This window comes from Synchiropus splendidus, chromosome 5 (assembly GCF_027744825.2).
Source record: "Synchiropus splendidus isolate RoL2022-P1 chromosome 5, RoL_Sspl_1.0, whole genome shotgun sequence".
Lineage (NCBI taxonomy): Eukaryota > Metazoa > Chordata > Actinopteri > Syngnathiformes > Callionymidae > Synchiropus > Synchiropus splendidus.
The window spans coordinates 17,076,307-17,103,804 of NC_071338.1; the positions used below are offsets into that span (position 1 = coordinate 17,076,307).

General features: G+C 39.3%; 2 protein-coding genes across 3 annotated transcripts in view; one reads left to right on the top strand and one right to left on the bottom strand.

Moving 5' to 3' along the window:
* The window catches only part of mettl15 (methyltransferase like 15), a 31,371-nt gene extending 15,790 nt beyond the window's left edge, over positions 1-15,581 (bottom strand). Inside the window, exons 1-3 of the mRNA XM_053864701.1 lie at positions 15,506-15,581; positions 13,901-14,146; positions 210-346 (exon numbers count right to left, since the gene is read on the bottom strand). Coding sequence (XP_053720676.1) covers positions 210-346; positions 13,901-14,128 — 365 coding nt within the window. The 5' untranslated portion in view covers positions 14,129-14,146; positions 15,506-15,581. The remainder of the gene's footprint in view (positions 1-209; positions 347-13,900; positions 14,147-15,505) is intronic.
* The window catches only part of bdnf (brain-derived neurotrophic factor), a 42,120-nt gene continuing 30,183 nt past the window's right edge, over positions 15,562-27,498 (top strand). Inside the window, exons 1-3 of one of the 2 annotated variants that reach the window (XM_053864703.1) lie at positions 15,562-15,702; positions 18,504-18,616; positions 20,712-20,767. The gene's annotated coding sequence lies outside the window, so the exon portion shown is untranslated. The remainder of the gene's footprint in view (positions 15,703-18,503; positions 18,617-20,711; positions 20,768-27,498) is intronic. The other variant, XM_053864704.1, reaches the window with a different exon arrangement.

Sequence of the window (27,498 nt, forward strand, 5' to 3'; positions counted from 1 at the left end):
GTGAGCCGAGTGAGTTTGACAGGACTCAGGCAACAAGTGGAATTTATAGTCAAAACAGTGGCAGACAATCATTTGACTAGCACAAACACACTAATACTTGGGGCGGGGTAGTCATCAAGACAAGTTGTGTAAAACGATAGCTCTTAAATTATGTCAATTAAAAAAAAAACATGTGACATGCAAATAATTTCAGTAAAAATATGACTTACCGGTGTATTTTCTCTAATTGCTGGGCTAATGCAATAGCTGCTGGATCTCTGTCAAAAGCCAAGACGGTCACTTTGGGGTTGGCACCAAGTATCGCTTTAGTATGACCACCCCCTCCGAACGTCATGTCCAGGACAACCTGAAAAAACAGTCGGGAAGCAAATACATTCTTCAGCTCATCCTTTCCATCAAGCAGCAACGTCGGTTGATTTATAGAGACCCAGCCAAGGTTCAACGTTCACCCTTATATTCAAATCAACCATACTGTTCACATGCCTGCGCTTCAGAAAAAAAAGTCTACAAAAATTTAAATCAAATGAACTGAAGTATATACAGGTGGACCACATGAATTAGACAATATACAAAAGCACATAACTGAGAATACTTGATACACATTACCTTAACACGTGAGTAACTTCAGCAGTGGATCAAAACTTGCTCTCAAAATGCACTGCTAAGAACATGAGACTGTGTAGTGGTACAGTAAGAATACACTGACACTGACAGACACTGTGGAGGATGTCATTGTGTGCGTAATGAAATGTTCTTCAACAAGATCAACATTTCAAATGAATTAGGCTTAACAGATACTTAAGCACAAAATGACTGAGAGTCCGCTTTGACAAATGACTAAAATAACCTGAAGTTACAGTAAACTCATTGCCACCGCATCCATCTTTCAATGGGAAATAGATCTGATTGACCAAGCATGAGCTTAAAAGTTATACAATAGAAAAATGAATTAGAATAATCATCCTCATACTTGACTCTTCCCACCTCAATGTACTGTATCTATCCATCTATCATTTGGCCACATGAGCTTGCCCTTCTGCATCATTATGTCAGGATCCCAGTTTTCAACAATTTCCATGCATTCATGTATAGTTTTATGTAACTATTGTCCTCAAACACATACTGTAGACCCAACACATCAGGATTATGTTGTTTATTCTCACATTTGTCTTCCTCGTAATTTTTTTTTTGGTTGTTTTTTTTCTCCAAATGACATATAGCTTGTGACACAGAAAAACTTACTTTTGTGTTAACATGTTTCGGTCTCTCATCTCGCTCACATCCGAGTCTCCCAACTTTTCTTTATACTGCTTGCTTAGGTGGCAGCTATCGAGAACTGCAGACGTCAGACTTCTATTTCCAATGCATTTATTTTAACACACGTGATATAACCAACCCGAGTCTGACCAAGACCACATCTCCAGGCAATCATGTGTAAAGTGGGCCTCAATAAAAAAACTTAATTACCGAGTCATTCGGGGGCAGAGCTACGTGGTGTCTCTGATGCCACCCCACTGACCATCTGCATGCAGTGGCGGTTCTAGGCACGAACAAAACCAGCGCTTGGGTCGGCATTTTTTGGGAGGCTGCGAAAGCTAAGTCACCTGAAGAACACATTTTCAAATCACAAGATATGGGCTCAGGTCACCTTTGTGGTGGAGTTATTTTTGTTACAGGATAACTTACAACAAACAACAGGTTACAGCAACAGCACTTTAAGCAATTGTTGACTGTCACTCCGAGAATGTTAAAAATGTATTTCAAGGTCTTTCATTTGGAAACTAAATGGCAAACATATGGCAAAGATTTTAAGTTAAAATGGGATTATGGTTTAATTGCACGTGACTGGAAAGGTAGAAGTACATGGCAGCGATTTCCAATATTGTTCAGAAATATTCAAGACAAAGATGTTGCGGCATGACCTAACCTGAAACTGAACTATGAACAATTCATCGTTTACAGGGGTTCTGTGATGTATTTGGATGTCTGCAAACAATACAGTGTAAAATGGAAAAGAAAAAAGGAAATACAAGCTATTTCCCACAGAACATTAAAAACGTTGATCAGCAATGACGTTGAAGGTGGAGAGTGTGAGTCTGTGTGTGTGTGTGCATGTGTGTGAGGATGTGTGAGGAAAGCAGTGATCAATGGCGGTTCCCTCTCCTTTTCAGCACACAGCAGCAGATGGGGAGGGGGTGTGGGCAAGTGGGATGAGTCACACACATAATGAACTTGCCTGTTGTGCTACTCAATACAAAAAAGTAAACCACAAATGGCAAAGTGGGCTTGCTTTTATTAAAACTGTTGACATAAACAAATTGGAAACAAACCAGTCATTGACTTGGAGTGTGGAGCGTCATAAGAATGATTTATTAACATCAGCACAGCAAGCTATCAATTGCACTTATCCATCGTGTATTTCTTGCTTGGAATGAAAAGCCCAAGTGATGTTCACCAGTGTAATACAAATCCTATTTTTGCTCAGACTCAACTTAAAATAACTCTGAAAATATTTGATAACGTTGGGAAGGGCATTTGTCTTGATGATTGACAACAAACCTTGCAGTGAGTCATGCACATTGATATTTCATTCTGAAGGATGTCTGTGAGTCTCACAGCTGAACTCAGCCCTTTTAGAAAAGTTGTGGAATCAAAGTAGATGCCACCTTCTTCTTCTGCCTGAATAAACTGGAAGCACTTTATTCAAATTGTCAGCGTTGTCTTTTGTAATGTTTAATAAGTGTAATATCTGCCTTTCCCAGCAGAGGGAATAGGAGAGTTAGAGTAGTCACAGTACTTCACATGTCCACAGTGGTAAAAGGTGCCATCATGTGCACAGGGCACTTATTTTGGGAGAAAAAAAGGCCTTTCCAGAGAAATTATACCTGAAGGTTGGTAGGTGAGTAATAAAGGATGACTGCCATCAAGTTCAACAAACAAGTTCGAGCAAAAATTAGAGGATTTGTTCAATACCTGACACTGGTGATTTAAAAAAAAATGATGTGAATTATGCCTTTATGGAAATGGGCCGCTACTCGAACATTCTTCAGGTTGAATTCATTAGGAAAAGGGGAGCAGGAACCTGAGAGAGGAGCGAGTACTCACCTAAATCCTACTTGTGACTCCAGAGCCCAGGTCAGTTACAGTGGGGGATCTAAAATGTCATTGAGGGGAGTTTTTACAGATCTTGTTACACCAACACACAGACCATTAGTGAGACAGATACACAGGTACAGGATCGCTTTTCTTGTCGCGTCCGTTGCCATGGCAAGAGCAGAGCTAACCGGTTTGCATTTCTGTCTCTGTCATACAAAGTTCACGGTGAGAGAAAAGTGCTCAAGGATTGGAACAGGTTTACTTCATGTCACCTTTTCATGACTTATATTAGGTAAAGTATGGGGTGTCAGGGTATGAGCAGGATTTACACAAGTAAAATGTGAACCAGCTTCACCAGCTCTGGAAGCCTGGGCTATGGCCATTAATCATGCCTACATGCAAAGCTTTCATGCACATTATATTCTGGTGAAAATAATCAAGAAAGGAAACCCTTTCAAACATGTCTGGGAGTTTGCTTGACGCTGCACCATCCCTTAAGGTAATAAAGTAAGTATTTGCATTGGTGTGCCACGTAGACAGCAGTGGAAGGTGGAAGGGTAGGTTGAGGGCATCCAAAACAGATGGCCAGTGGAAGCAGACAAACTCAAAAGACATTAAAAGCTTCCGGCAATTATGCTGTCAAGAGATTGTGTGGACAGCGATCAGTGATGTCTGGGGTGCGCACTGCCCAGTGCACTCCCCATCCTTAAGCTGGAACACTCCAAACAAACATGTGTTTCAGTGATACAAGAGCGCAAATATGTAGTCAAAACTCTTTGCCAGAGGGCTCCCAGAAAACGCCTTTGTTCATGTTAGGATTACCTGCCTTTTGTCGAAGGAATGTTGTAGAGTAACGACAAATACTTTCATTCTTTGTCTATTCAACTCTGTTTACAATCCTTTGACACCAGTTTAAAGAAAAGCATCTAAAAGGTTTAGAGCCAGTGGCATGTCTAACCTGCTCTTTTACTGGATATGTCTGCAAATGCCAGCAACAAGAATAACAAATCACTAGTTATGCGAGGCGATCAGTGAAACGGATGCGACTACCATGTTTTTTGTCTTAGCACTTGGCAAAAATTTCCTTTTTGCCTTCTCAAAGTGCATGTCATACAAAAGGTATGCAGATTTTGCCGCAATATAATTGTACATGGCTCACAATGTAATTTGAAAATGAGTACTTTCAATGGCCTGCAGGTAAAAAATCACGATGGGAGGTTGAGTCTATTTTATTTCTGCTTGGAATGTATTTTAGGTTTTGGCCTCAACTGCTCAAGAACAATGTCATCCTCTGTGCATAGGTCCCAAGAGCACCCAAGTAGTAAGGCTTTAAGGTAAATTCATTTGGAAATATGTCAAAATATATGTTTCTTGCATACTAAACATGAGATTAAATCTAATATACTCCACAATAAAATCGAGATTGTTGGTTTTTTTCCCCCTCTTTAATTGATCTGTTAGTTTTGGGAGTAAATTTTGATGTGGAACGCCAAATGACATAGCTCATCATGATCAAGTATTTTTTATTAAAATGAGGAGAAATTCATCATTTCATTTTTTTGATTATTTCTATAAATATATAACATAACTCTAGATACAAGATCAGGGTGGCAAAAATTAACTCGGGGCAAATATAGCCCCGAGACAGGGACTTGCATGTCATGCCGTCAGAATTTCCAGCAAGACAAAAACAAGCATGTCAAGAAAGCTTATTGGCATACACTCAACTTTTCTGAGACAGAAAGTACAGAATAGAAGTAGTAGCACGTTATTAGTTTGGCAATGTCAAATTGAAAGAAATAAAATTAAGACCAAGATTCCTGTTTTTAAGATGAAACTTAAAGCCGATGTCAAGAGTCCACCCACATCAATGTGTCCCGTGGGTGGCTTTTATAGTGTTGTGGTGCTGAGGAGTTACCCTGAGGAATGAGGAAAACAGACATTTTTTAAAGAGCCAAATCTGATGGTATTGAAGTCCAAGATTAGTAGCGCTGCAGTTCCACCAGTGAATTTGACAAGACAATTGAGAATTGCACAAATATGGGTGACATTTCGAATGGGTAAAAACACAGGCTTTGTTCTCTTACTCTCAAAGACAAGATTGTGTGCATCCGAAATGTAATATGGATTATAGTGACTTCACATGAGGGTGGGAATTTCATTTGAATCAAATTCTGGGAAGATATGACGGCTGGGAAAGAACTTATTACACAAAGAAAGAAATGAAAGAAAGAAAAAAAAGGGAGGGGCCTCATGCACTGTGTGCATGAGTCATCACCCCCAACCCACCCTCAGCCGAACTGTCTGTTTTTGTCTTGCATGTCGAAGATTTACTGAGCCACAATTTTCTGCAGGAAAGACTTTTATTTAAATCTAAATATTTTGGTCTCCAAATTATTAGCACGAGACGCGGCCATACAGCTATCAATTGACAGTGCTTTGCTCCATATGAACGTCTGGCAGGAACTTTTCTGCATGTGTGCAACACTCCAGTGGATGAGGATGAGATGAAAGCTGTTACAGACTGACTGTGCTGGCAGGAAGGTGAACCAAAATGCTCTTCTAATCACTCATTATTGACCTCCTGCTTGTGACTGACTCTGCTGCTGTTCAAAGATGTAACATTGTCCGGCGGAATATTATTTAGCAGAAAGCTTAGAGAGACAATTTTGTTCAAGTTAACGGCAAAAAAAGTCTATAGTCTATAGTTTTTATTAGACTTGGAAAATAGCTTGTCAATGGCTTTTATTGGAAAGTAAAGCCATTGAACACTGAATACTGCACCTCAGAAACACCATCAAAATATGTACATGGGCATATAGACGTTTAAAAACTGGTTACATAGTAAATGGTACATAATCATAATGAAATTCCCCCAAATATAAATTTGTACTTTAAAAAGGTGCAACAACAACTGACTATACTGAGAGAATGCCAAAAGGCAAATTTTGTTTCAGGAAACAAGAAATAAGGTCAAATATGATGCAGTGGATCTATTCAATATGATTACACGCTTCATTGGTGCCTGGTCTGAAAGATTCCTTTTAAGTGTGACACCACAGTCAATACATTGCTGGAAGGAAACAATAGAAACGACATAAAGGCCAAGAGGAAACACAAGTGAAAAGATGGGGAAGAGTCATCTAACTATATTCATAAAAATGTAAAGAGGCAGGATGGGCGACTCTCTCTCTCTCCTGAAGGTGAATTTCATGGCACTAAAGGAAGACAAAGGAATAACAGGGGCAAGTCCATTAGGGAGTGCAAACAGGACTGAAGCTAAATGAAGGGTCCATGGCGCAAGGCATGGTAATAGAAATAAAGACATCTAGAGGCATTTAAGGGGATGCTTGGAGAGGTTTGACGGCTGGGTTAAAAATATACAAAATGAAAGACGCAAGGGAAGGGTTAGGGGCGGTGGAAGTGACTTGAGAGGGGAGGGTCTGCGGACAGACGCTTCATAGTGGACGAAAGTAGCCTTGGGCTCTTAAGAGCGGCACATCATTAAACCATAGTCAGCGCACTCGCTGCTTTAATTTTACATGGGACTTATGCAGGTATAAGTACCACAACTTATCTTACATCAGGTAGAATTTCTGAGTATAAAAGATGCAATTTACTTCGTAGCATACGGCATTCAAGTGAACTATTTTATGTGTTATTTATTTAATATGCATCAGTATAAAAAAAATATGCATTGCATTTCATCACGACAGACTCTGAATGAATGTGTTTTTCTGCACTTTGAGAGTGGCTACCTAAAATGTAAATATAATAAACAGTGTCACTCAACTGATTCGGTGTCTCTATGACTGTGACGGTAACGTCACTACGTCATCGCCGCAGCAAACACAACAGCTACAGGGAAGACAGAGGGGTGAGGAATGATCATGCCAGCATTGCGGTACAGTGTGTGAAAACATTTTGACTTTTATAACAGCATAGATGGTCTAAGTAGGTTGTGGTGTGTTGGAATTGTAAAGATGGAAGTAAATACGATGGCCAGTATGACCAAATATGAGCAAATATGTCTGATTCTCAGGAGTAGGTGAAGTGGTGCAGTAACAATCTTTTCATTTAAGATGAACCTTCACATGATCGAATGTATTAAAACAAAGTGGAAACATCATAAACACATAACGCATCATGGAAGCCGATGACTTTGGTGGTTTTGCCGTGTTTTTAATAGAAACATTCTGAAAGCAACATACATGATAAACTTGATTGGCTGCGTTACGTTTTTTTTTTCTTGTTTTCCGCGTTCTATCCATCTATTTATTATTATTATTATTGCAATATGACTAAATAAAATGAATGTCTCAAAACTGAGGCAAAAAAAAACTGTCAAAAACAGACAACAAAATGAGAAAAAAAATGTAAGGAAAAGTAAAAAATAATAATATAACACAATACACTAAGGCATAAGGACCACGAAGACTGAGGGGGAAATGAGAGCCAGCATCAACGGTTTAGGTCGGTGGCACTGGCAACATGGAAAAGGTCACCCGACAGAGTAAAGTGAAGGGCAACTATGCCATGACACTCATTTGTGTTACAGGAAGCTAGGTAGAAAACGTTTCACATCCTTAAATGAAGATTGCACTGGTACTTACAAGCCATATGTGTATATAACTTGTCCTCAGTCTCAGCATAAAGCAAGCTTGGGTGCCAACTGAGAGCATTTCAGTTATGACCAGGCTTTGATGGTCAGATTATGTTCATTTTTCCAAGACACTAAGAAGCAGCGAATTTGAAACCATTCGAGTTTAAGCAGAGACTGTCAGGGTAAGGTCACAGATCAGGCACTGTATTCAGAGCGAGAAAACTGAAACAAGAAAACAGATTGTGCCACTATGCATGTAAGCCTGTTCTGCTCAAAAGATGTAGTGTCATGAGAAATGGGTGAGGCATCCTGGAAGAACAAAGGACAGGTGGCAAAGTCGGCTTCAACAGGTACAGAAACCGGCAAGCAATACCTAGAGGTTTTCAAATGTAAACAAACAGGAATGTATCATCAAAGACAAAGAGTGAAGCAGCAGTGACAAAACCCGCCCAGAAAAGTGAAAGTCAGATATGGTGACTGATACGAAGCTGACAATGTCCAACTCTAATTCACGTGCCAGACCCATCATCCTCCGACAAAAGTCAGTTATCGCTTCCAGAATGACATGTTTTGAATAATAAGGCCTTCATACACATGAAGCTGCTTTTCTTCCTCAAAAACTGTTGACAAATAACTCACATCTTCGCTAATATTACTCTCGATTTCTATTACATACACTTCCGTGTACTCAGTTGTTACTTCCAGTTACATCACAAGATGTCACAGATGTCATTTATGACCAGCGAGCCTCGCACTCCTCAGCATCAGGATGTAATTTATAGTAGTAATCGATAACAAACTTGCATAGACGGGATGAAAACATGAAAACAACAAGCAGTTTACTCAAATTATGTGTTGTGGACTTAATGTCATGTAACAGTATTTGCTATTTGATTTGAGGGGAAAAAATGGAAAATGCGTCCTTTTTATTTCAAATGCACCTAGTATTATGTTTATTATTTACTTTAACTGAAAAAACCCTAACCCTTACCACAATTTAAGAATCAACTGTATATGAATTGATACCATTATTCTGAAGAAAACATACAACATAAAAGTTAAGTAAAAAATTATTCAAACAGGAAAAGGGCAGAAAAAAAAGCTTCTATATGTTAAAATGTAATTTGTAACAGATGTCGTGGTGTCTGCTGTGTGTCTTGAGATGTTTATTGCTGGCATGTAAGATGTCTCCCTCAATGCACCCTTATTCCCTGGGTGAAATTGCAAAGCTGTGGGGAGAATATTCCTCTTTTTGAATAATTAATATTAGGTGCGCTTTACTTAGGCCAGCTCATTGGCAGGCGCCCAAAAACCTAGAAGAAAGCAACCGAGATCTTTTTTTTTTGTGGGTCAGATTCAATCATCGCAACTTTTTAATGCACTACACATTCAAATTAGCTTTTTTTTTAAAGTTTGTTTGTTTGTGTTTGTTCAACGAGTTATAAACATTAAGAAAAAAAAACATTATTTTCGTATGATCACTAAATATCAGTGTCACAACCTGATCTGGATTTCTCCATCGGCCATTATGAAGCACTGCGTCAAGTTAAAAAATGGTCAGCATTTCCGTAGAAAAAAGGTACCATTTTACGTAGACTCAAATGAAATTATTAATATTTTTTGTAATCACTGCAATTCATTTTCAAAACTGCCAGTGACAAAACCATTTCATTTCACACCCCTGTTTCTCCCAGCAAAGAGAAATATGTACCATCACCAAGATAACGGTTGCAGCGTGGTTCATAGGCATTGTTAAAAACAATGAGTAATTATGCAAGTCTCTTTCAATATTTGAATAATTTCAACAAATCAAGGACATCAGAAACACATCTGAATGACACCAAAAGAATGACTGATGAAGTGTGTGACAGATGTCGGGTTATTAGTTTATCTTGAGTGTATTTACAAGAAAGCTCATTGAGATAATGCAGTTGGATCTTGCATAAACACCAATTGAAGATGTGTTGCAGGAATGAGTCATCTGAATCCAGCTATCCACAGGGCACCTCTCTCATTAGCATACCCACACGTACACACAAGGAAACTGTGCAAGTATAGCAATAATATCGGCCCTAATAACATCAATGCGCAAGTGGGGATGTGTGCCAGTTATTTATGTAAAGCCGACCAATATTGAACATGCCTGCGTATGGAATCATGAAAGTTAAATGATTGTTATTAAAGCTGTATGGATATATGACTCATAGCAATTGGTGTTGCAGTGGCGGTGGCCCAGAACACAGAGTTTTTTCAGTCGTCTGGTTAACCATAAAAGGTTTGTGTACTTTCACTCAAACGCAAAGCTGATGTTGTCGCTAATATATAATATGTATTTAAGAATTCACATGGGCTTAATAATAACTAATAAACTATCCTTGAAGTACTTGATAGTCCCCCAAATTTCAAATTGGATGGAGATGACATAAAAAAACATCATCTTGTTGTTGTTTTTAATGTGCTACCTCAAGTGAGACTCCTAGATTTATCGTATATAGTTTATGTAGAGGTCCAGTTTACCTGGCAGACTTTCATGACATTTTTGTACAACAATAATTTAATAAGTTTGTATTTTTTTAAACGCGTTTCATTTTGTGACTATCTCGCATCACGGTCCCTGTACCGTTTCCGTATCATTTCTTGAGGTTACTATTTTGTAAAAGCCTAAGTCATGCAGTATTTATGTAGAGTCTCCTCCGAGTTTTGAAGTTCTGGGTATGAGCGTGTGCTGTGGTCATATTGTTAAGTCCTTTTAATGTTTTTGTAAAAGGAGAAGTGAAAGAATGAACCGACACGTCAGTCTGGTAAAAACCCAGCAAGGGGCTGTCTGCTCAGTGAGAGTTGAACAGTTTCAAGCACTGTAGACTGAAGTGCCCCATTTGGATAATGAAGTCTCGGACTGTCTTCACACCACACCCCCACCAACCTCTCCACTATGAAATGTACTACTCATGAAAGTAATGAGTCAGAGAGGTAGAAAGACTCTTCTGACCACTGATAACCTCAGACTAAACTTGCAACCTTAAGAGACAAGGGCCTAATATCAGGCCGTCCATCAGCCCTAGCATCCCTGGCTGGAGTGTTTAATTACAAGGATCAATTATTTACTGGCATCCTCTTTCACTACTCAGGGTGACCAAAATAAGAGTGTAATGAGAAAAAAAAGAAAGAAAGAAAGCGTCCAGACCTTGAAAATTCGAAAGGACAACAAATGTATAATGTAAAAGTACACTTTTATTGACAAGATTTGAAAGAAAATATGTATTTAAGACTCACTCCTGTTCTTACATTTTCAAAGGAGTTAACTCAAACCTGCGGTCAACAAAAGATTACCATAACTATATTAAATTTGGGTTTTTACGCACTACATGTCATTGATATTTCCTGCTGCCTTTCCTGCTGTAAACTGCACAGAATATTGCGTGTTTTATGAGACTAAACTCAAAGCATGATTTAATTCACACAAGCAGAAAACAATATTTAAAAAGAGGGGAAGTAGTGTGTCATGGTCTCGCACAGAAATTAGTGAAAATCCACTTTTCACGCTGGACAGCCAAAAATTCAGCTGTAGGAGGCAGCACTGATTCCAAAAGACATGATTATATTAACCCTCTGGCCCTGTCTATACAAGTCTGGTACACTCAGTACATGGTAAAGGGTTGCTGGCGGCATCCCGGCTTAAAAGGATTACTCGATTCTCATTTGAATACTGGATTCATTTCCTGGTTGCCTATCTTTAGAACATTGTGTCTCTTGTGTTCCAATCACCTTCAACTAGATAAAGTAGGAGACAAAACAGGAAGTCAAAAATGAATAAACTAAAACACCAGTGGTTATTGGATGTTTTTGACATCACATCTTATTACTTATGAGAATATGCGTATCTATGGATCACAACCTCCTGTGCACAAATGAAAATATCCATCTATTTTCCCTGCTCTGGCATAATTTTCCCAGATCCCTAATGCATGAAAATGAGAAGTTAATTGTTATTATATTTTGAAACAAATACACATACGCACGTTCACCATGCCATGCCTAAACTCTGCGTTCTGGCCAACCCCAGCAATTGCTTACAAATACCACTGGTCATTTTCGTAGCTCAGGCACCACAGAGGCACTTGTTATCAACAGCACATGGAGAGAGCATTAGATTCCTTTGCTCATCAGAAACTGGTTAAGTTGTGATTCACATCCTTGGACATATTACGTGTTGAACTGATTTAGCAAAAACATTTGCGTGTAGTGGACAGGCGTTCTTTCACAACAAAGATTAACAACGTAAGAAAAAAATCCCTTAACTACGAATACAAATAAAATAATAAATGAAATGAACAAATATTCAGTCTGCAAAAGGTATGTGACAGTCATGAATCTCACATGTAAGGAGGGAGTCATTGATTTCATCCTATTTCACTGCTGGAGCATGCATGACAACTTATTTTCATTCGGGTTCAGAAACACACTGAATTAGGTTATGATATAAACCAAGTTTGTGCAGTATGCTGTTCGGGTCATATCATCTGACACTCACCTCTGCACATCAAATGTTGCAATATGAATTGCATTGATCACCAAAAAGTCATCAGGCACAGTCGTAGCCCAATCTTCAAATGGCACATACTGGATTCATAAAAAGAGCGTCCTCTGCTATGGAGATGGGTCTTTGGCAACAAGGGTACTTTGACACACGGCCATCTATTCTAATGACACATCAATTAGTCAAGCAATCCCTCCTGGTGTCATGCCCTCCGGTGGCTGGGGATCCAGTCATGTGTCACGATTATTTCAATATTTACATATATCAACACCTGAATAAAGTCCATCGATTGTGCATTGCATCAAATTAAATTAATATACACGATCCGTGTTTTTTTGTCCTAGTCATAATACTACGATTTTTTTATTTATTTATTGATTTTTACTCCTAGAATTATAAATCTTTTTCAGCCAAATCACTTTCAGCATTTTGAGGGGCGTGTACCAAATATGTACACAGCAGAAATGGACAGTAGAAATGCAATAGCCTAGCCTTTAATGCAGCCTGATTTTTTTTAAAACACACATATTAGACTTCCCAGTACTGTACTGAATTCTGAATGTGCCTCTTCAGTAAAGTGTACAGTTGTTTCTGGACCCCTGCTTACAACATATTAGTGGAACCTCTGAGTTGAAGATGAGGTGTGACAGCACGTAGCTCTCTTTGGACATGTGTTTTACCACACGGTTTTCCTCTGTAAACCTCGACTGGCCTTTTTAAGCACTAATCCCTAAAATGTTTTTTGTAATAGCAAAAAATTTCCTCAAAGGTGAAAACAAATTTAACACCACTGAACAGAAAACATGTTGGTAAAAATCCTGTTCAGTTTCCACTCCATCATTCCCACACAGCATGTGAAGATTTAAAAAAAAAAAAAGATTACCCATGATAGTGTGTCATATCAGTTCAATCATGAATATATATATATATATCATTCTATTATATTATGTGAAGTCCACAGCATGTATTGTTTCAATAGAAAATGTTTCAAGCGGTCTTAATAGCATCTGATAGGCAAGCTGTCTGGGGACAGTTGGTAAATGGGCGGACAGCGGAGGAGTTTAGAGGTGCTAAAGTTCAGGCAGGAGCGACGCAGCACTCTGAGTCCTGCCAAAAACATTACAGTGGCGCAACTCCTGACTAAGTTGTTGAACTGTGGCCCTCTACTGCCTTGACCATGCATTATATGGAAGGCGCAGAGGGGTGGTTGTTTCCTATGTTCAGCTGTCTTGGACACCAGAAGGCTTTTGACTCATAACCATCTGGCCTGGATGAATATACATTAAATTAAAGCTACTCTGCGATGAACATACAAATAAAGTGTGTCAGCACTGTGATTTTTTGGCAGTTTTTTTTAAACCATAACACTGTTATATCATTAAGTTATGCATCTGTTTACCATGTTTTTTTGTTTATCTGTTATATTTTGTTTTGGTCTGCAATTTATGCTTTGTCCCATTTTTTAGCAACTTAAAATCAATTACTGTTCTGAATCACTGGCCAACAACACAGTTGAATATAAGGTGCTTATTATATGGACCACATCATTATTATAAATATTATAAAAGAGGGTCTACAACAGGCAGTGTATATATATATATATATATATATATATATATATATGTATACACACACATACATATATGTTGAGAAGTTTAACTTACCTGACCTGGCTGTATGGCCAAGTAATGAAGAACTTCATTTAGCATCACTGGCACATGAGGGGCAGTTTCTGCTGAGCATGAATCTGGTCTTTTTTCTTGGGAGCCCACATCACAAGACGCACAGAGTGCCGAAGAATGAAGACTTGACTTCCATAAACACCAAAACGGTCGAACTAGGGGACGTGTTATTCGTAACATCCAGTGTGAGCACATGGATAAGTGTGGCATCGTGGTTAATGACTTGACCTGCCAGGAAAAATGAAAGCACGAATGTTATGACAAATGCGAGCAAAATTTGACTCTTCATTCAGACAGCAAATACAGACACAAACATTTAATTTTGATTTTACCGTAAATACTGCACAGGTTTTTATTCGTTAAAAGTTGGCTATTTAATCAGCACCCTACTTGAATAATTCCTGTAGGCACCGAAAATCTGGTGGCCAGGCGTTTCCAGGCAACATGTTTTGATCCACAAGTTGTGCAAATGCAGAGTAAAAACGTGTCAAGAATACAGTAAGAAACTCATTAAATTAAGAAAATTGTGTTGGCTGTGTGGCTGGAACATTGTTAAAGTGTGCGAGATAATGAGTTTATCCCAGAATTTGTAACCTCGCTGACCACATGATTAGATTGCTCCTCTTTGCCTTCATATAGGTGCATTGGAACATTTCAATGAGTTAAAAGCTGTTGAGTGCAGCGCCATGAGGTGAATATCAAATTCCAGCATCTTTCTATCTGGATGAGGACTGGTAACTCTCAAGGCTATTTTATAAGGGGCACCACTGACCTAGGACTGGGGGGGAGCCACAACTACAACCTGCAATGATGGATGTAATATAGTAGACTCAGATGTTGTGTCTCATCATAGCAGCCAGACCAGCAGCAGTGAGTTGCAGTCCCTTGGGGGTTATTAGAGGTGATCACTGCTCAAGCTCAATACATGTGCTTTGTCTGTTTTCATGAGAGTCAGGTAAAATAGCGTTAACTGCTGCTTGGTGATATTTTGTGCAAGTCGGAGCAAGTAAAAGCTGCAGCAGAAAAAGGGGAAGAGGACAAAACATCATACATATGATTATATGAAGACTTTTGCTGCTTTAAGTCACTATCTGAAAAATGGTATTTTAAACTTCTCCAACGTTCGTAATAACGTGGGCAACCACTTCTGTAAAGAAGGGTGCATGTGTGATGTTACGCAATGTTTCATCGCATGTGTCGTGTCTGTGTCTTAACTTGGTCACGCACATTCCATGTGAATCCTTCAAGGATGGTTCTGCAGTTAATATTCAACAGACCGGTTCATAGCTAGCCAAGGCAATGTCATACACTCCAGATATACTCGGACTTTTCCCCAACACCACCGCACTGCAACACAGCGAAACCTGCGTGTTCAAATGCGAATGGTGTGGGTCGCCAGCAACTTAATCGTGAATGAAACTATGAAGCTATTAGCAGCTAGCTGCGTTTTTAAGAAGCTATCATAACTCTTCTGTTATAGCAACTGCTAAAATGCTGGTTCAGCCTCCATATCAGCCTTTACGACTGCCATTCGCCCACAGAATAAACATGCACACTCACAAGAGAATAGAACATGAACACGTGTACCGTGAGGACGTGTTTACATCTCACCGACGGACCTCGCAGTCGCTCTGCGACCAACTGGAGTACGTCCCACCCAAAACACGTCATTTCCTCCGATAGCCAATCAGCAGAGATCCAGGAAGATGGCTCGTGTTTGAAAACATTGCCTCAATAGCGAATACACAGCCGAGAGGTGAATATAAATTTGTGGTTGCAAAAGGGTGAGTTCTAAAAAACAATCCACTACATCTTCTGTCAGCTGTTAGCAGTTCACGTCGCTGTTATTTGCAGGCAGTTTATATTAAGAATGTGGTCACTGTTTGTCTTGTGAACATATGAATGAATTGTCATTGCAAATAATCCTTTCAGCCTCGTGTTCTTCACACAAAGCATCATTTCCTTCAGTCAAAATAGGCCGACCTCTGTCCTGTTGTCGTTCAAAATGTTTTCACTGTACTCCGGAATGAACAATTATTCGCTGTCATCCCACGCCACTCGTAAGGTTTATCACAAGAACCTCTGTTAATTCATTCAATTTTAAAATCTATTCCAGGGCCTCTGAAATTTTTATTTTTATTTTTTTGCATCATTTTGCTAGAACCAGACTACGCACCACACTGTTGCAAACGCCACCTCATCCTGAACTTTAATCAGGACATGTTTAAATCCAATATAATTTGTCTTTTCCGGATTTACTTACCGCAGCATTGTTTTGCTGGGCCATGACAACAATCAGTGTCAAAGACGGCCCTTTGGGAAATTAAACTGCCATCCATGCCCTATATACAAAATATTAGAATATTAATCCAATATTTCTGTGATATATTATTTTACATAACCGTTTCTGCACTGGAGAAAAAAAATCTTTTTCAGAGGCATGCAAAACATGTCCATGTCCATCCATTGTAATTACTCACAAGTATAATTTCAACATAAACAATTAATCTAATCTCTTCCTAATGAGCTGTTCATTTATACTTTTTTCCCAGTACATGATGACACTGCTGTTTTTTTACTGCTTAGTGGCTTTAACTTGAGCTTCACTTTCTGCAGTATCACAGCCTCTCAGGCTGTGACTCATCTTAAAAGATGCTGTTGGTGTAATGCAGTTTTCACTGACCAGGTGCCACAGCTGTATAGTGATGGTGTGTACACTGTGGCCTTTGTAGCTTAGAAATAAACGTTTCTATTCCCATTAATCAGCTTTTGGTGTCACAAAGAAGTCAGCTCAGTAGAGTTCCGAAAACCTGTCTGTCCACCTCAAGGTCACAAGAAATTGCAGTTATAATGATAGTAAGTCATGCCTTTTCTTGATGTTCTTCACCAACACTAATATTAAATACCAACCACCACAGTCAAGCTAAACTGAAACAAAGAATGCTGTCACAAACATAGCCATGAAAACCTGATGCTATCTTGCATGACGCCATCCTACATGCCTTTTTGTCACATTGTCAACTACTGAAGGAGCTACTCAAGGATGGCAGAACAAACAACATTCTCTTCTCGGTAGAACAAACAAACTTCTACATTCCATATTTAGCCTATTTTTTTTGCCAAGACATCACATTTGATGGCACAATAGTATCTTGGAACCAGATGATCAATGCAAACATTTTGGCCAGCAGGTAAATTGTTTCTTTAATCTCAGAGTAAGAAAACACGTGCAGAGTGAGCACACTCTTTGGGACTCTATTTTTAACTTGTGCCGTGAATGCAGTTGTGACAGTCGCATCGGTTGGTATGCAGTGATTTGTGAGAAGCAGGACTAAACGTGATAAAAAGCAAGGCTGAAACTGCCTTTATCTGAACAAATTCATCTTAATAAAGAATTTGACGTTTGTGTTTTGTTACTCTGTTACGATTTGACATTAGCATCAAAACCTCTGAGTCATTTATTTGAGGGGCCAGAGAAAAAAACATGAGCATCATTCTTGTCATTATTCAAGTGAAAAATATCCCTGAAATATTTGCAGAGCTTTTCTTGCTGTATTGCTCACTGTCATGACACTATGCAAGCGTGCGTGCATGTCCTCGTGATCCTGAACAGACCGTCAATTCTGGCTCCTGGAAATGCACTTCAGCAATGGATTAATCTGCTATCATCACTGCTGGCAGCGCTGCCTCATTTCAATGTAAACTGTCATCAGTCTGGATATTTAATTTGGGGGCGGGGGACTCAGAAAAGCTGAATGAGTCTCACTCCCACACGTTTCATTCAGGAGCATCAGAATTCACAACTCGAACGGTGAGCTCAGAATAGAGCTGCATGCTTCTCATGCTATTAAAAATTCAGCAGTCTAGCAGGGCCATGACGTCTGCAACGTCACTGGAGTGCAGTCACATTTCAGCGACAGCTCTCTAGTCTTATTTACCTGCAGAGCTCTCTCTCCCCTCTGTCCCTCAGCTTTAACTCAAATAGATGCTGACAGCGTCACATGTATCCAATCTGCCGTGTGGCTATATATAGCGATGAATGGATTGATGGATAGATGCCTCAGTCAGCGACTGGCTTTTATTTATATTTTAATTTTGAGTCATTACGAGATTGATTCCATGATTTGTCTCATCTTGTAGACTTTTCCTATCCATGCATTTGTGTTACATTTCCATATTCCTTAAATTAGTTTACAAGATGATTAAATAACTCCTCACCTCTTGATGGTAAATTAAGTGCTTGATTTAGCGCCCTCTACAAGCCCTTGGCACTGCAATAAATTAACATTGGTTCTTGGCTTGTAATTATATTTCGCTTGAATCCATGTGGCGGAAATGCAGCTGTTTCTGATACATGCTTGTCATGTCAACCTGCAGAGGCCTTTTTTGTGGAGTAGGGTCAATACTTTGTTGAGTAACCGGCATTGAGTAAAGTTTAAAAAAAAGCTAGCTACTGTATAAACGTATACTGTCCCAAGTACATTATATCAACATCTCGGTGCCAAAAGTTTCACCATGCTTGTCCGTCTCTGTTTTACTGACGCCGCATTTTTTGATCCCTACCATCTCATTGTTAACACTCTAGGGTGCTGGAGGCTCTGCGGCAAATCAGGAATGGAACAGCTGGATCTGGAAAGACAGCTGAAGGAGAATGAACACCACTGTGTGGGGGACAAAACGAAAGATTCCGCTGGAAAGGTAAGTCATCCATGTGACACTGTCAAAAAGAAGAGTTGCCGTTTCATCATTTTACTAGTGAATTAATGTCGGAACAATGAGTTTCATGCTCACTGCTCTATTGAGTGCACCTGAATATAACCCACTAAATTCCAGAAGAAAATTGATCCTATACACACTAAAGCGGCACAGGGCTGTAGGCCACTGATGCACTAGTGCAGTCTATGTCATCGAAAGACCAGTGGTTTTCATGCTTAGAAATGTGCGAGGATCCGTGCGATCTCTTCTGAAACTGAAAGTTTTTAAACTGATTAATGATGACAACAAACTTGTTGATGTTCTGAACATGCATCACCCCGCCAATATTATTAGACTCGTGGCATCTGACCAATGAAATGACAGGCGTCTTATTGACATTAAAGCGCTAAATTATCTGTTTTCGCCCGGTGATCCCGTGGCTTCGTGCAGTAGCTGAGACCGACTGTGGAGGCGGAGCTCTGGTTTTGCCCGCAGGATTCATAGTGCATGAAAAAAGAAGCAGCTAATTGTCTGGAAACTATAGTATGTTGCACCTACATACGCCACATTTCCCCATATTTTCAGAGGGATACCTCCCCGTTTGTCACCTTTCTTGATCGCCTTTCAGAATCTGTAAAGCAGATTATGACATTCTGTTTGGGAACTAGACCAAGTAAACATAAACAAGAACACTACAAAAATGGAATTCATGAAAAAAAAGAGCTCATTTTATGGCTGTAAACACTTAAATTAAACAACTCAAATTATACATATGATGTCTCCTGTTTGCATAAATAAATGACAAAACAAGTAATTTGATTTCACATTACAGTTTTTTTTATGAATTATGCAGTAAGTAACTTGCGTGATGGGTTTATTTTGTTTCTTTTGGAAGAACATTTTTTCGTTCTCCATTGCAATTGTAATTGCAAACTCTGTAAGATATGCAGTTTTCAAAAACATGACTGGCTACTGGCAAACATGAACAAAAACAAAACTAAGTAACAAGCCAACGTGTCACGCAGGACCACAGTGCTTCTTGGAGAACAATGACTCGCTCTTCATCACGGCACAATACTAGATTATGTCAGCATATATATATATATATATATATATATATATATATATATATATATATATATATATATATATATATATATATATACAAAAATCAAATTGAAGGACCTTTTGATGGAAAATATTCTCTGACTGCTGTGAAGAATATCTTTTTGGGTGACCCAACAATGGAGAATCCCACAGGGAGGAAAGAAATAGAGGGGTGGAAGGAAATGAACACTTGGCATCAAGGAAACCTCAAAGAAATGGGTTACATCAGCCATTACTTATTTCCTGGTATAGGATTGTTTGTTTTGGAGGGTACGCTGTGTCTCCGCCACTGATGTGACCGATTTTGTTTTCTTTCCATCTGTTCCCCTAGTAATTAGAACGGTGTTCATTTTATTTATTGAGCTCACTTGTGGATCACTGAAGAGGATAAATCAATATCCTTTACTCATTGTACACGCTGCAGTCACTTACCTAAAACCTCAGCCATGATATTTTTTTCTTCTTTATTCCCTCTTCCAAGAACTGACCTAGCACTGTGACGCACCCACTGGTCAAATGTTCTCTCTGCTGTTGTCTTGTAGTTGCATTGCGTCAGAGACCTTGTTCCCACCCCTACTTTTTTCCCACAGCAAATGAAGCAGAGATCATAACAGACAGACTTTTAGAAAGATGCCAATTCAATAATGTCATTATTTTGCGGGTGTGGGGGATTTTATCTGCAAGAAATTGTGACTTCAGGTTAAGGGACACCCTTTTTTAACTGCTCAAATTGTATTACCCTCAGTTCTTTTTGTCTTGATTTGCTGCAGTCATTAACATGAGCATTTTTGTTTCTTTTGTGTTGGCAAATATAAGCACATCATGCTGTGTCCGATCTTTCTGACATTTTTTGCAAACGTTTTGGAATAAATTTCTGTTTTCATTACTGAAACTACCGTTCATTATCAGCAGAAATCTGATTATTTTCAAAACGTCTTCCACTTAAACCACATTGAATTATTATCTCCTCATTTTATCCTGCTTTTCACAGGTGCAAGAGGAAAGTCAAAAAGAAAGTCATGACACAAGAGGCCTCAGCCACCCAAGGTTTGACTACCCACAAATGTTGCTCTTCCATTACGGTTCCCTCGGGGTGTGTGTATGCGTATAAAGCAAGATCATTGCTTTTAGCATTGAATTATCCCTAAATTATCCCAGTCGTTGAGTGGATGTGAACCGTGAAGGCGACAGGCTGTTTTCACTTCTAATGATAATAAGACGTCCATTTATTCTTACATAATCTTCCACCATTGACTTGTGTTATGGAAATTTGCAGGTACAGTTGACCAGTAGCACTTTCTCTTCACTTCATTGTATTTGATATACGTGAAAAACGACCCTTTATTCAGGTTAAGCCTTTATTGCCCAGTCTGTCAAGTGACAAACTGAGGGTTAAAAAGAGATCAAATAAAAGCACCATGCATGAGGAAACATTCTAGAAAAGTAAAACAATAATGGAAACTGTAATGAATGTTGGCTTTAAAACTCTTGATCACAAATCGTCCTTAAAACGAAAGTTGAACTCTTGAAAAGTTTGGGCTCAGACTTTCATATACACACAAAAGAACTGCATTATGTTGTTTTAATTTTGGGTAGACATTACATTGACACTTTATCCTTTTTACTTTATCTTTTTACTAACATTTATCCTTTCAAAAGCTCATCAGAAAAGCACTGACACGAACTGCAAACTTTTTCAGCATGGATTGGCCGCTATTTTGGAATCAAACTGGTGCACCTTAATAATGTATCACCCAACTTGCACGTGCACGCCGCTGGAGTGCATGTCAAATCCAATCCCATTTTGGAGAGCCCACCACTGCATGCACGTGCAGCACACTCAGCTGGGAATGTTTGCATGCAAAATCCATCTCAGTGGTTTTCATTCCTCTTATCGACATTAAAATTTGTTACCAAAGATGCGAGTCCACCAACAGTTATGAACCGAAACACTGACACGTCGCTGCAGTCACAAGCAATCTTGAGTATTTGTATTAAACATCTCTTGCTTAGACTTCATGAGCAGCAATTTCTGTTCACCTGCCAACTCGCGCTGTTTTTTTATGTATTTGACGTCATACTTCCATTTTTGTCTCCAAGAATACCTTTTTCTCCTTTCTATTTTTACTGGTCTTGTGCTTCAAACGTCTGTTAGAATGGCTTTTTCCTCCATTTTTATCTCTCTTTCTAACCTTACCTCAGATGCTTTTTCCCTCCCTGTCTAGCATCTAACCCTCCCAATCCCTCTTGAGCTTCATTCATGAAAATGCAAATCCACAGCAGGGCAGGAATAAACGTCAACAGACGTAAACTCTGCTGTTCCACCAACCAGAAAAGACAAACTATAAAAAACAGGCAGCAGCAACCAGGCGACCCTAATTCAGTGCAGCCTCCACCAGAAATAGCAACTCATGCATGTATTAATCCCCTCCAAGCCAAAAATATGTGATTGAAGGAACCCCGCTGCCATTTATTGCGAGGGACAACTCTACTAGAGAGAAGAGTGCTAACTCCGTTGCCACTCTCTGTGTGCTCATCCAAAGTTTGACTCACATCTGTTAAATATTACATCTCACTATGTAATGTAATGTATTATCCAGACTGATACAAATGAAAAGGGCGAAGTATATTTTTCTACTTCTGGTTGTATTTCAACCCCTACATTAGATATATTCAGTTGTAGTATATATATATATATATATATATATATATGCAGATACACATATGACATTATTGTCACTGCAATCTAGCCACATTGTTGAGATGAAGTCACGTGTAACTCATCGCCAGTTACTGTTTCAATTCGCTGGTGAACTGTGAGGCAAAGACAGACGGAGTATTGATCAACTTTCGAAAACTGCGTTAACTTGCTGCAGAATTATTGTCGGTATTAATACACCAACACGTTAACTATAGCATCACTGCTTTGATACCATGTACTGCATCATTTACTTTCTTGTAAAATGTTACAAAATATACTGTATAAAATAATTTGTAATCACGGACATGGCTATCACTTGGGTCTGTTCTTCAGCATTCCGTAGTTACAGGCAACATCGGGTTTCCTTTTCTTTCCTTCCTTTACAACCTGAGAACATCATCTTGAAGTCATTTTGCTTTGGCAATAAAGTTCCCTGCCGGCCACCCATAACCGCTGATGATGTCGAGGGGAACAGCCAGATACTTATATTCCTGCAACGCTCCAGTGGAGTCGTCTGTGCTGATGGCTCTGCTGTTGGACGACTGCTTTGTGAGCTTGACATCTGGTCACTCAATATCCTCAAACATTCCTAATGGTCAGGGTGACGATTTCTTTCACAGTTTGATTCAGATAAAGCATTTCTGTCCACAAGAGATCTGTAATGCTGCTTTAGGTAGGTTTGGTCCTTGATGGAAGGGTAATCCTCTTTGGGGTATACAGTTTAAGGTTTGCTTCATTTCACGTATTTCACGTATTGTCGCGTATTTCATACATTTGCACAAATGTTTTGATACCTATTGCACCTGGTAACCAAAATATGTTGTCCTATTGAAGCCTGTTGGCTTTTAATAGTCTTCTGCAGAGAAAGGTACCTTTTCATGAGATATAATGTGAAGATTTGAGGAGAAGAGAGAAACAAATTTCCTCATCTAATCATTTTTCATGGCCTCTTCAGCCACCATTGAGGTTAGAATCTCAGCATCCAGGGAGGAGTTCCAATCAGGCAGCGAAAGGTCCAAGTGGGACCTTTGCTGACACCTTTCCAATACTCACCTATAACCTCTCTCATCAGCCTAAGGAAACTCTATTCGTCTGCCCTCGTCACTCTTGCTCTCTCAGTCCAAAGTGAAAGGTATAGAAATGGTTCTATCTAAATATGGGACAGAGAGGCTTGTGTGGCTTTGAACTTCTGCTGGGACTGCTCATATCTAGTTCCCTGATGCTTTTAACCTGTCCAGAAAATGAAGCTTCACCATAAAACTTTCCCAAAATCGGATAAAAGTGGCTGTGGAACAGATGGGGTCAGGATAGGTGCCAAATATCTGCTGTTACCTGTTTGAAATGAAGGGGTCATGGGCTTTTAGAACGATATACATGCACTGTGATCAAGGTGTAGCGATCAATGAGAGAAGTTCATCTCGTGGAAACAAACATGGAAGTTGATTATGTGTGTGTCGCTAATGTTAAAATATATTGACTGTAGTGTCACAGATGTTTATCCTTTTTAGCAGAGATTAACGTGCAATGTTGGCTGTCAAATCCTGGCATGTCGCCCTACATGGTCTTACTGAAGTTCAAATGTCTGGAATTCTCAAAATCTTTGAAGTGCGCGTAAAAGTGACATAAAAGATAAACTAGAGAATACTTCAAACACATACCAACCCCATTAGTCCGCACTTCCGTGTCATACAGAAACAGAGTTCGACATTTTAAAGTTCAGCCCCTTTAATGTGGGAAGGTGAACTTTGGGCCACGGAAGACCCAACTTTTGATCGATCCAGTATTTCAACATGATGTTCTCAATCCAGCTCATCCTACGTACATCCTGCAAAAAGAGTGAATCTGTCATCTGTCACATGTATCCACGAAACGTAAAATGTGTTACTTGCTTTCCACTTCGAATACATTTTATACAATCATATTTTTGTGCATCTCTTTTTTGAAATTCAGTCCATCGTACAACTCTAGAAATCAGCCTCCAAATATTTGATAATAAATGTTAGTGTGTGTTACAGGATCTGTGTGTTTCTCAATAAATGAATTCTGTTCTGAAATGTCATCCTCTTTTGTGCTTTTCATATCAGTCTAAATGTGATTTTCAATCAGGTTTGGGTTACAAGATGTTCTGGCAGTAAATAAGTGATGTTGGGCCGCCTGGATGGAGACGTGGAGGAGGCGCAAAGTTGAATAAAACCAACATGAGAAAGAAATAACATTTACAAAATGTTTACCGAGTCGTTCAATTCTGTTTAAAAATGTTCCATTTGCAGTTAGATTTGCATTGACTTGGATTTTGAATTTTGATCTCTGGCTGTCATGTTTAATCCTGAAAAAAATTACATAGAATGTGAATATATGGTTATTATGATGTCGTGAAACAGCGTCCATTGAGGAAATGAGAAAGTTGGATGATTGGGTCTCTTGAACTTGTTGTATGTGGACACAACTTATGCGATTTAAGAGGACGACATAAACTACAGCAAACTGCCTTCAGCCAAAACTGCAGTTGTTGATGTGTTAAGGCAATGTCTTTCCGCAGGGTCCTGCAGAGGCCCAGGGCAGGAAAACCTGCTCCCATAAGAAAAAAAAAAAATACATTCATTTGATGCATAAATATATACACATATATAAGCACAAAAGAGGATGTCACAACTCATATGACCACCTCATTTTCAAATAAATGTCATGTGGTAAAGGGTTTAATGGTTGGTCAAAAGTGTAAAAAAAAACACAATATGATGTTCAAATCATGTATTAATTTCAGTTGCGAAATATTGTTAAAAACGTCAGTAATAAAGAAGCATTTAGTTTTTATATTACATTTTTAATAAAACAATTAGCCCTTTAACACAGGGGTCACCAACCTTTTAGCATTCGTGAGCTACTCCAAGAGCACTGTGTGAACCAAAGGGCTACACACTTCTGAAATCAGTATATATATCTATAGCTATAGACATATAGATATAGATATATAAGGCTCTTGTAACACTGGCTGGGGCCTGATGTGGCCCCATACACCTTGCAAATGTCTCATCCTCCTCCAACTACATTGAGCATTAACATTTTAAGATGACTAGATACCTTATGAATTCTATCACCACAAACATGGCAACGTATGGGAGGATTTGGCTCGGAGGCAGTGCCAGACGTGCCACTTAAAATCCAGTCTTAGAACTTTCAGCAGCACAATGTCAAGTGTGATGTTTATTTTTGGCTCAAGATCTCAATGCATATATCAGCATTGACACCCTCTGATGCTCTCATTCACAAGAATCTCTTCATTCTGTCTGTACACATGTGTGAGTGTGTGCGCACACAGCCAGGCAGTTCTTGACTAAAGTTTATTAACTTTCTCTGAGCCAATGGGGCGCTTTGTGCGTGTTTCCTGCTGACCAATGGGACAGATTCAGGGGTTGGAGGTGGGTGTTGCCTAGCAACTGCAGGTAGAATCTCAGATCATGTCGGACCCATTGTTTTATCTTGCCTCTTAGAAACACATGCGTGGTGTTGAGATTTGATCTTTAAAAAATAAATAAATAATTTTGGAAGTGTTACACAAAGAACACACTGCCCCTGAAGAAAGGCATCTTTAAGTGTTATTGTCATTCCACCGGTTCTAGTTCAACTCTGGAGCTGTTTTTTTGTTGGTTTTGCTCCTGATTCGAGGTTCTGTGCTAAATGGTAAAGGATGTCCAAATATGAATACTAACTATAACACAGCAATGAATGCATATCTTATCCACATTTTTTAATTGTTTTGTTCTTATCAGGTTGGTTTGTCCTGGTCACAGTTATGCTGATGGTTTTTGCAACAGCAACTCTTAAAGTTCTTCTTTGGATGGAGACAGAGTGTTGCTTTGGTCCTTGGTGGTGCATCAGGGAGTGGCCTTGTGATTTTTGTCCAGGGGTGGAAAATTTCCCCTCCGACATGGCAAGCCATTTGCTTGACTTCACTCTTGAATCTGAAAGCTGTTTTCGCCTCCAAAACTCCAGGACTGGCAGTTCAAAAATGTGCATAGTCTTGAAGTTTGTTTGTTGAACCTGTTGGTTTCCTCCCTCATTCCAGAAACATACAGAGGTTAATTGATGAGTCTCAATTGTTTGTTGTTGCTGTTAGTGGTTGTTTTTATGGACTCCTTGATAGACAATGGAGCACTTGAGTTAGAGAAGACCCAGTTCTCATGTCTGCTTGCCAGTGAGTGGTTGTAATCTGTGACAGAAAAGGTGAACACTCTCAGCGGTCAAGATGTCGATGTGTAGCCCACTATTTTGGGTACAGAGAAACAAACTCATAGTGTGAGCTGATCCTCTTAGCCGGTGCTGAGCCGAGTGGATAACTCGGGGAGAGATGAGGTTTAACTATGTCCGTCATACTCACTTTTGGTCGGGCATTGGCCCAGTGCCAAAGTCTCCAACGTTGGTAGGTTGGAAAACAGCGAAGGAAGTGGAGGAATCAGGGTGACAACTCGGGCGGCTTGATGACCAAATAAACCAGAGGTCAAAACTTGTCATTTTCCACGCTGTTTTATTTGGTGTCTATGTTGCCTTACGCAGTAAATATTCATTTAACTGCACCTGTAATAAATTACACCCATCGAAAAGTGTTAATTCTGATAGGTGATCAAGTGTTCATTCTCTTAGAGTCAGCTATCAAAGCTGTTAACGTCCTCCTTCTTCTCGCCATTTCCCTCTTCTGTGATTCCTAATGCAAATATTTAAATGGGGGTTATGGAAATTCCTGGGATGCACACAGGGCTTGGCATGTAAAGCAGCACCATGAGGATGGTTGTAACCGCTTTGCTCTCCACCAGAGTCAAGTCACGACAAACAGGACTTAAACAATTTGTGTATGCCACCCTATAAACTGGATTATTTTGGGGCAGATACCTCTACTCTCAGCAAAACGTAGCAGTTAAGGATAACAAGGTAAGATGTGTGAAAACAAGAAGAATTGAAATTGTACAAATTTGTAAAAATTATGCCTTGGAATCTGATTGGGTCATTGCATTTTTTACGATGATCTTTAATCACACCCATGACATCACAGCTTTTCATCACAGGCTAGTTAATGTCATCT